The sequence below is a fragment of the Suillus fuscotomentosus genome (genome assembly GCF_016647785.1).
Source record: "Suillus fuscotomentosus strain FC203 chromosome Unknown F5891scaffold_507, whole genome shotgun sequence".
In the NCBI taxonomy this organism is placed as follows: Eukaryota; Fungi; Basidiomycota; class Agaricomycetes; order Boletales; family Suillaceae; genus Suillus; species Suillus fuscotomentosus.
In genome coordinates, this window is record NW_024540019.1 from 10,913 (window position 1) to 21,483 (window position 10,571).

Below are 10,571 nucleotides of genomic sequence, written 5' to 3' on the forward strand. Positions count from 1 at the left end.
ACGTGAGTTTCACTATAGTAATGATACTTTTAATGCTATATGACTGAGTTTCATATGGGTTTCATATGAGTTTCACTATAGTAATGATACTTTTAATGCTATATGACTGAGTTTCATATGGGTTTCACATGAGTTTCACTATAGTAATGATACTCACACAAAGTGGATCGAAGGAAGTCATAGCATACCCCATAGTGTTTGCATTGTGGTTTAAATGCTATATGACTGAGTTTCATATGGGTTTCATATGGGTTTCACATGAGGTTCACTATAGTAATGATACTTTTAATGCTATACGACTGAGTTTCATATGGGTTTCATATGGGTTTCACATGAGTTTATATGGGTTTCACTATAGTAATGATACTTTTAATGTCATACGACTGAGTCTTATATAAGTTTCATATAGGTTTCATACAAGTTTTACTATAGCAGTGATATGTCATATGATTGAGTCTTATATGAGTTTCACAATATCATATGACTGAGTCATACAGGTCACTTCTTTTAGTTTCCTGGCCTCAGCTACATCCTAATAAGCATTGCAAAGATATATTGCATCCCTTATGCACATGCAAACCTTGCATCATAGGTGTTAAGACTGTGCACAGAGGATAGGACTAATTCTGAGAGGCTTGGCTTCAGCTCATGCACTGTGCCCCTTACCTGAGTATGTGCCCTTAATTTCAGAATGAAGTCCAGAGAAAGTCCAATGAAGTCCAAAGGACTTCCAGATGAGCATGGAAACTTTGGAAGGACTTTCTGGTCGAGTGTGAGAAACTTCCAAAGGAGTGCAGAAACGTTCTGGAGGAACTTCCAGAAATTTCAATGGAGTTTTGTCCTCTTGATAAGAATATGTATGAAGGCTATTCAGGACAAAATCCTGAGTAAAATAAAACTGAGGAAGGGCTACAGGGACAAGTCCAATTCACATTATGCACAACATCCTCTTGACATTGTTCACTCTGATATATGTGGGAAGGAAATTGAAATCATGTTCTGTGCAATATGAGGAATCGACCAAACTGACATATCTTCAGGTCCAGGTCAATTACACACTAGTGGATTCAATGGTACAAGGTTCTGCACACATGCCTTTTTTCTGTGCTTTCACATTACCTGGTTTTACTTGCAAAAACCATTGCACTTGAGAGTATCTTTTTATTCCCCAACTGTTCATAGTGGCAATACCCTCAGGATAGAAAATTCTTGCTTTAGCAAGTATAGCAGTTTGGCGTAGCACTGACCCAACAATACTTCAATGTACTTGTACTTGTACTTGATCATATATGGTCATACAAATATAGTGATATATGATAATAGTGGCTCCTCCACTTATACTTGATCATATATGGCCATACGAATATAGTAATATATGAGAATAGTGACTCCCCTTGTTGACCTTGACTATCTCCTTAGGAGGTACTCCGTGATACTTACAAATGGGGGGTAATTTTGCAACCAAAAACTGGAGAAATCCATAGGATAACATTGAGAAATGTGGTGAAACTCATATGGTTTGATAATCACAGCACATGTTGTATCCTATGACTTATGTGTAATGCCCTTATAAAATGTTATATAACACCCTGATAAAACCTATGTGAAACCTGTATGACTCAGTGATATGATATGAAAAGTATATGACATGAATCTGACTGCTATAGTGAAATTTAGATATGAAACCCATGTGAAACATATATGAAACTCATATGAAAGTCAGTCGTAAGATATGAGAAATATCACTGCTATAGTGAAACTCATATGAAACCTATATGAAACCTATATGAAACTCATATGAAAGTCAGTCATAAGACATGAGAAATATCACTGCTATAGTGAAACTCATATGAAACTCACGTGAAACCTATATGAAACCTATATGAAACCTAGATGAAACTCATATGAAAGTCAGTCATAAGACATAAGAAATATCACTGCTATAGTGAAACTCATATGAAACTCACGTGAAACCTATATGAAACTCATATGAAACTCAGTCATATGACATGAAAACAGTCACTGGAATACATGAAACCTAGATGAAACCTATGAACTACCCCCCCCTAGGGTGGGCACGGATTCGGGTAAGAGGTTGGTCTCAACTGCGCCCACTCTGACCTCCAATGCGTCTACCTGCTCATTAGCGGCAAGGAGATCCAACCTCCTACCGAGGTTCTGGATGCCCTGCAAGATTTCTCTTGCGGTGGGCTCTGGTTCCAGCAGGTTGGTGGGCACAGGTGATTGCCCGTGTTCCGGCTGCATTTGAGCCTGACCCGGAAGGACATCTGTGGGCTTTTTCTCCGCCCCTACAGAATCCAATGAGCTCAACTCGTTCCGAGGCCACGAGAAAACGTACCTTCGCTACCAGCAATGCTCCGTTGAGAGCGTGAAGGACGCGCCGCAAGTGTTTTGGAGACAGCTCGGGACTTGGACGTCTTGGGGGGTTTGGACGTGTCAGAGGATGCTTTGGCCGCCTTACCTTGCAACCTCTGCCGGACACCAATGCCGTCGATCATGCACACGATCTTCATGTTGTCGCAATTGGTGCAGGTGAGGCGTGTGTACCCGAATTTCTTGTTGGGGAGGACAAGGCAGGCTATGTCCAACTTGGCGCACTTGTCGCACTGCTGGGGGTGGTAACGAACGGAATGCTTCAAATTTGTTAGCCCGTATGTATAACAATGCATCAAAAGACTTACCTGCCACGGAGTAGCAACATCAGAATCCGAGCCCCAATCTGCAGGCTTGAAAATGAGTCAATGTCTGTGCCATGCGTAAGTGAGAATCACTTACCCGAGTTTCTGCATCCAGGAAATCCTTGTCTCTGACTAGCAGAACGTCCTTGTCAGTAGCAACAGGCGACGATTCCTGGAGCGGTAAGCTGTTAGATGCCTAACCAAAGATGAATGAACATACCCTTCATTTCACATGGATGACTCCGGTTGGCTCCTTTTTGACATTGGACTTCAACTTCCTCATCTTTTTGGCAACCGCGTTGGCCCCTTCATCTTCCACCTTCCTCTTCTTGCTAGCGCCGGCCAGGAAACTTACCTTCCACTGTTCCCTCTCAGCTTCGGGAAAATACAGGTGTCAGTATCTAAGGGGCGGATGTGCCAGATGACCGGCATGGGGCGGGTTCTTGCGCCCTCCCACCCGTCGTTTCGGTTCTGCTACCGGCTTAGTGATGACATCCAGGTCCATCTGGGATGGCATAGATGGCAGGGTCGAGGGAGTCGATGGCAGGACAATGAGGGCCGGTGGTATTGGGACGGTGGCAGGAATATCAGTGGATGTCGCGATGGTGGGAATGTTGGATGTGGAGGGGGGGCGATAGTCCACGGTCTTGTCAAATCGTGGGTGGCTCTTGATCCGAGGGTCGTCGTTGGTGATGGAAGTCCAGTTGGGGACGTTTTCAAAGGCCCCGCCCTTTGAGTGCTGTCTCACAACAGCGGCAAATGAAAGTAGCTGTGGGGAGAATGATGTAGCATTCTCGCTGTATAGTTTCAAATCTTTTGCCTGTGTCGAATGTCGTATATTAACCAGGAGAATTGTGAATAAAACGTAACAAACACTCACCACGCGCCTGGCAATCTCGTCCGACAGCCTTAAGGCCTCGGGATCACCCTCCTTCACCTTGATGCAGCGCTTCATGAGCGATTGCACGACAGCGAGCATGACATTCAGGGCATCATTTGCGACATCCGGAGGTATGGCCATGATGTCTGATTTGAAAGAATACAAGGTAGTGAACAGGGTGAATACGGCAGTTATAAGAAGTTGACTCTATGAAATTCCGACAAGTCTGGAATGTAATCAATCCGGTGGTGAGTAATGCTGGGGACTCATGGCTTGTGGATAGAGAAATGTGGATCAGTGGCAATGGTATTGTACTCGGGAGTGGTTCTATTATTGTCCTATGCATGCGGATGTAATATTCATAATGCATTCATCAATGTGCGGAGAATCCGATACCGCATGTTTGAGCGAGCCAGACTGTCTGCTGCCCTGCATCCGCCCATCTTGGTCAGGCTCAGATTAAATTTCTTATGCTCATCTTCCTGAAGATTTCCACATGTGAGACTTCTGAAACCCTATGCTCGGATCCACAGGCCTTAGCTTATTTGTTGTCAAAACCCCGTCCACCCAGCTTATACAATTGTCTCACTGTCTTGCAATTATTCTAGTAGCAGTCGTGAATGCAATTGACAAGCACGGCCGAACATGACGTAGCCTATGTAACTAATAACTCCTCATATGATTTATGTATAAAACGAGCTAGCTGCTGGCAATTGCGGCCTGAACTGGAGAACTGGACTAAACCACGGAGTCTGTATTGATCACAAGTGTCTGACCCTACGTTACTTCAAAATCAGAATCATATCAGCACTAAAGTATATACCTGAACAGTGGGTCTCTGATACTCTCATTGTGGACATGAGCGCAGAAAGGATGAATATGTTCTGATGAGGAATCAAGACGCAACAGAGACTATGAGAGCTGCGGCAGGGACGAGAACCAAGGGAGAAAGCTGGACGGAGGCACATAATCCTGTATTCCCTGTGAGCTACTTTCCGAGGACGCAATCCGAGCATGTCATGTCATCCTTAGGTTTTGGACGAGGCCAAGTAAGGTCTCGTTGATCTCCTCCAGGATGCTTTTAGTGCCGCCACCACCAGCCTGGCCCTGGACAACGATCTTCTGGAGCTCAGTAGCACATTTCGGTATTTACTTCTTTTCGGTGTCGTCAAGCTGGTCCTTGAACTCATCTATGGCTGTAGGCATAAATGGTGAGATAACAAACAAATTGCATCTCGCTCGGAGTCACAGAAGACAGCTGTGCTGATCAATGCTTTCCTCGGGACAACTCGCACATACCAGATTCGCACCGGAGACAACGAGTATGACATGTGAAACATGGACAGTAATTTAGCTAACTTGTGAAAACTGTGACGCAGTCAGACCACCTCGTACGTATTACAGAATGACCGCATAGGAAGCATTAAACACCATCCGCTCCGGGGGGAAACTTCAATGATAATTCGCGCAAGCGTCATTCAGTCTGGACTGCCGTTTAGCCAACGAATCATCGTACCGGATGGCATCCGCGTCTAGTTAGTTTGCAAAATACATTGCAGCGGTATCGATTTTAATGCTGAGTGTACACTCAATGTCACCGAATGCAGTAAGGATTGAATATGCTCAATTTTGCGACAAAGTGGGCCGTCTATGATATATCAGGTCTATAAACGACTTCTTACGACTATATATTAAGAAATTGGCCGGAAGGTTGGATTTGTCTTTATAAAGCCTGCCTGTGCGTGTTTGGCAAGTTCTTGGTACATATGGGCCTGCCGAATCGCATAACACTTGTGTCCCTCCGGTAGTGCTTCGCTGTTTGATGTGAGCCTTGTTAACCACATGCTTGCTTTGAAGAGAAAAAACTCCAGGGTCCAACCCATTTCATGTTCAACCAGAATGAGTTCTTCCACCCATCGGTCGCGTAATGCTTTCGTGCGAAGCCAATGAACCCTGTAAACTGTTGTGTCTTGAGCCTTGGCCCGAAACCCCCGGATTGCAACGGACTTACATTCATTCATCCAATCACTGCTGACTAAATCACCTTGTATGTCTAGAGACCAGAACCACGGAAGAGTTGCATTTCACTGACCCCGGGCATTTGGGTCCGCCATGGCAGCAGTTGTTTTGAGATGGCTCTTTTCCATCCGGAGGTACTTATTAAGCAGGCCATGAGCTTCCAGGTTTCCGAGTTGTGCCCGACATTTCATATAAATCATTGTGTTGAGTCGGATGACCTGTTTGACCGAATGAACCTGCGTCCATGCCCTTGTTGATTTGGCTTGTGATTTCGCTGGACACACGGCGGTATGAAAGAGCACAGCCTTATCCGCTAGATGCATTCTGATCGCTTGCAAGGCATCGTTGGCCTGACCTTCCTGAAGTGCAATTTCCTGACCAATGAGGTGTTCAACTCCCAGCTCCCCACAGCGTGCTACGCCAATATTGGATGGCAGAGGTATCACGATCTTCTCTGGGTAGAATGAATCCCGCAGCTGACGTCCATCGGCTTCCGGGTCAGATTCGGTATCACTGCCATCAATTCCATTACCTTCTGAATCGTCATCTATGAAGTCCAAGTGGAGATCTCTAATGTCATCATCAACATCAAAGCCCTCGCCGAGATGAATTGCCGCCACAATAGTGAATTCATCTATCCGGCTTTGCAATTTTGTCCGACGTCTGCATATATCCAAGGTTTGGGTCTCTGTGGGGTGTCTGCCGAGCTTCCTAATATCCATAGTGAGTGCTATCTGAACCTCTTCTATGGTAATGCCAGATGCAATCCATGTGGCAGCACCTCGTTGCAGATTCCCACCCAATCGGCCTACTCGGGAGGACAGTAAAGCTAGCTCCTGTTGCTTCCGAGTTGGTGCTGATCAATGTAAGTGGATTTCTGGATCGGATGCTGAGGGAGCAGAAACTCACCCCTCTTTAACTGTACTTCAAACACATCCATTGCCGATGGATCGGCGACTCGACATGAATGAGCATATCGGTCCTGTTCCTCCCATTTTGCAACCATGATAGGATCGGTGGTGTCATTGAGCTTGTCAAAAGCAGAGGCACTTTCTGTGATGCCCTTAATAGCTTCCTTATATTTCCGGCAAAGAAAACCGCCTGCATTATGTCTTTAAAAAGTCTTCCCCAAGGAGATGTATAACTCAACTCATACGAATCATCTTCATAAAATTAAAGTCATTCATCTGGTAATCAAGACACTCTTGCTGATGGGGGGTCGACATCCCTCTCGCAGCAGGAGATATGATATTCAGAGGCGCCCACAACGTCTCCATGATTTCTCCGTCGATCCTAGCGGCCCCGGTGATAAATGTTGATGCGTACCGAACATAGCATTTGTCTTGGTGTCCATGAACATGCCAGAGGCCAATTCCCGGTATGATCTCCATACCAGAAGGGAGGCTCAAATAGAGGCTCTCGCTCACCCGATGCTGGAAGTGCTTGTTATACTGACAATTAACGTCATAAAATGTGAAAGCTTGACTGAGCCCATCCGTGTGGTGGCTTAATGCGTGACATAGGGCGTAGTCCATATTCATTTGCCTAATCATGGACGTCACCTCGTGAATCAAATCGGTGGAATCCTGAAACATACCATTCGCCCTTTTGAAAATCCACAATGGAATGAGGCACAAAACAGCCGTGGCGGGCGCATGCGCAACCGCCTATCCCGGTAGCTTCTAGTTTGTGTTGCGAAGCATTGGCCTGGTTTACGGCTCGGTGATTGTTGCACTCGGATGGTTGAACAACGTCGTTGGCAACCGCTAGATGAGCCTTATATTGGTCTTTGGAAACCATGAAGCACTGGCCATCAGTCAACCAGACTTCGTCTTCCGGATGAGTGGGATGAAGGTGTTCTGCTTTGAAGTTGCCGTCCATAACCAGCAATCGGGCATATAGCCAACTGGGATCATCGGCACTCCTATCGGATGGCAGTGGGGAGTTGATGCTGGGCTGCGGGCAAGCCGGGCAAAAGAGAGCGAGTTCACCGGATGTCAGCCTTCTTCGCTCATAACCAAACCCATTCCATTTCAACAGCTTCAGCTGTCGCCATTGCTGTGCTACCCTCATCAATTCTCTGTAAAGGTCCTGTGGGGAATTGAACATTTATAACCATGATTTTCTATATGCAACATGTACCAGGACTAGATGCGGAAATATACTTGACGTCATTCTTCTCAACTTGTTGTAGTAATTCATTGCCGAAGTTCCGCATTCCAAGTTGTCCAAGGCGAAACCGTCCAGCACCGGAAAGGTAAAGGCAGTCTTCGGTCGGGTGAACGATGCCGGAAACATGCCCATCTCAAATAATTGCTTGTCGGCGGTGCAAGCATTTGGACATTGACAAAACCGTATCATGAGTGAATGTACTCTGGACTTGTCAACAATAGTAATGCATTGCTTGCCGTTCAAGAATGGAAGTTTGAGTATGGTAGGGAGGTCCTCTTCCGGTTGATGTATCGGCTCGTTGGTATCCTCCCATTTGTGAATATCACCAAGTATTGGACAAGGCTTTCCCTGATGCCCCAAATGAATTTCCATACCTACAGTGGCTCAAAAAAGTGTCCCAATGTTTGTAGGTTTTCATGTAATTGTGTTATTGCGAGCCAGGGTGTGAGAATCTGACTAAGTCAAAGGGAGGTCCCAAAAAGCTCCGCTTCTCGGTTACAATTATGTCCCCTATAGCGTGAGAATCCATTGACGCCGTGCGAAGATATGGCTATTTTAATTAGGTGACTCATTGGGACACTTTTTTGAGTTTGAATCAATTATACATAATCTCTATAATTCTAGTACTTAGTGTTTCCTCCCTTAGCTTTAATGACTGCTGCTACCCTCCTAGGCATACTCTCTATCAATTTTTGACACTCCTCCTTAGCAATCTTTCCCCACTCTACTACAACTCTCTCCCATAACTGAAATAGTCCATTAGGTGGGTCTTGATAGGCAGCAAGCATTCTCTTGAGTAATTCCCAAAGATGTTCAATGGGATTGAGGTCTGGAGACTGTGCTGGCCATGATAGGACAGTAATATCATGGTCCTCAAACCATTTGGTGGCCAACTTTGAGGTATGCTTGGGGTCATTATCTTGTTGGAAGATAATGTCTTCTTCATCAATACCTGATTCTTGCATGCTTTTGAGCAGACACTCCTCCAGAATGGAGACATACTGCTCTGCATTCATCCTCCCCTCCACCTCACATAGAATTCCCACCCCATGCCACCCCATGCAGCCCCACACCATCATATTTCCTCCTCCAAACTTAAGAGTACCTTTCACTTCTTTTTCTCCAAGTGGATCTCCTGCCTTTTTCCAAACATACTCTTGACCATCTGACCAAATAACTCTCTTCCAGTCCTCTATAGTCCAGTGCTGGTGCTTTAAAGCAAATGCTAGTCTCCTTTTCCTATGGGCTGGTGACAGTAGGGGTTTCTTCTTCTTGACTACAGCTTTAAGATTGGCTTCCTTGAGGGTGTTCCTGACTGTTTGAGTGGAGACAGTGGTAGTGATGATGGAATTGATGTATTTTGTGGCTTGAACAGCAGTAGAGGCCTTTTCAGATATAATATGATGAACAAGAGCTCTTTTGTCATGCAGAGTAAGTTTAGAAGGACGACCCATTTTGACATTTTCTTTGTTGGGAATATTCTGGTTTATAACCCTGGCAATAGTTGACTTCCCCAGACCAGTTTTGGAGGCAATCTGCCTGATAGATAGACCAGAGGTGGAGAGAAAAAGGATATTATCTCTTTGAGAAGAGGAAATAGACTTCATGCTGATTATGAGGGACATGATGTTATTGGAAGGGTTTATATATGTACAGGATATTAAAATGAGACCATATTGTCAATATGGGACCATTTATATATATATTTGTAAATGGTGTCATGTCTAAATGATCTGATTTTCATATTTTAATAAAAACTCAAAAAAGTGTCCCAATGAGTCACCTAATTAAAATAGCCATATCTTCGCACGGCGTCAATGGATTCTCACGCTATAGGGGACATAATTGTAACCGAGAAGCGGAGCTTTTTGGGACCTCCCTTTGACTTAGTCAGATTCTCACACCCTGGCTCGCAATAACACAATTACATGAAAACCTACAAACATTGGGACACTTTTTTGAGCCACTGTATCTTAGTCAGAGACGTTTCCTCAAAAAATCCCCCATTCTATTTCCCAATCTTATGGAAGGGCAGTCTCCGGTGCTCATCTCTGCAGCACTTCAAACAAAATAACGGGTCGCCGAGACAGTCGTGGCACCTATACACGGTTGACTCAGCCCTGCACACGCAGCATGATTTGTCCGCTGTTGGAGCCTCTCTTTCATGGAGGATCCGGAGGTAATCATCCGTCTGAAATTTCCATTCCCGGAGATAATCATTTGGGCTCTAGGGCATGGGTCAGAGCAAAACGCATGGCATAAACATGGTAGCGCACCTTTGTCTTCTTTCTCCCTGACGGTAAGTTGAGGGCACCAATTGGCTCCTTATTCCCAAAGTCCTCATAGCCAGCATTGAAATCGGTTGACGATTGATCCCATGCGCAATCAGAATTGTGTTTTCTGGGAGACTTTGCTGGAGATGATTGCACGGATGGGCTTGACTGACTGCGTTTGACTGGGCACCACTTCCCTTTCAAGCCACGAGTGGTCTCCTTCGTTGTCCATGTCACCCAGTGCACCGTTCCCCACGGAGCCAATGTCCTTACCCTAGACTTACCCATTTGGTGACTGAGAACTTGTGTGAAATTTAGGACGCTCAACAATTGTATTCTAATTCATGTCTCGCTTAATAGCCGAAGTGAAGCGCAAATTGAGTAAGATTAATATTTTCAAAACAACCCAAGTCAATCAATAACCTTGTCCTTCAATAATGTCCGACCAACACTCTGCCTCTGATTCAGAGTCTAACAAACAACCTCCAGCAAATGAAGAAGAAGTTACTGTTCTGCAGTCTTACCTCG

General features: G+C 45.0%; 2 protein-coding genes across 2 annotated transcripts; both read right to left on the bottom strand.

Moving 5' to 3' along the window:
* Positions 1 to 1,345: 1,345 nt before the first annotated feature.
* F5891DRAFT_990778 (uncharacterized protein) lies at positions 1,346 to 3,720 on the bottom strand (the record flags this gene model as incomplete). The annotated part of the gene is made up of 10 exons (XM_041378097.1): positions 1,346 to 1,468; positions 1,861 to 1,867; positions 1,968 to 1,974; positions 2,061 to 2,309; positions 2,360 to 2,654; positions 2,703 to 2,747; positions 2,797 to 2,895; positions 2,932 to 3,074; positions 3,126 to 3,519; positions 3,580 to 3,720. 10 exons carry the CDS (start codon positions 3,718 to 3,720, stop codon positions 1,346 to 1,348), a joined length of 1,503 nt encoding a protein of 500 aa, XP_041216168.1.
* A 1,550-nt stretch (positions 3,721 to 5,270) lies between these two features.
* On the bottom strand, positions 5,271 to 8,142 carry F5891DRAFT_1203433 (uncharacterized protein; the record flags this gene model as incomplete). The annotated part of the gene is made up of 7 exons (XM_041368958.1): positions 5,271 to 5,539; positions 5,591 to 5,614; positions 5,672 to 6,454; positions 6,508 to 6,699; positions 6,755 to 7,143; positions 7,196 to 7,689; positions 7,741 to 8,142. The coding sequence occupies 7 exons, from the start codon at positions 8,140 to 8,142 to the stop codon at positions 5,271 to 5,273; spliced, it is 2,553 nt and encodes an 850-aa protein (XP_041216169.1).
* Between the last annotated feature and the right edge of the window lie 2,429 nt (positions 8,143 to 10,571).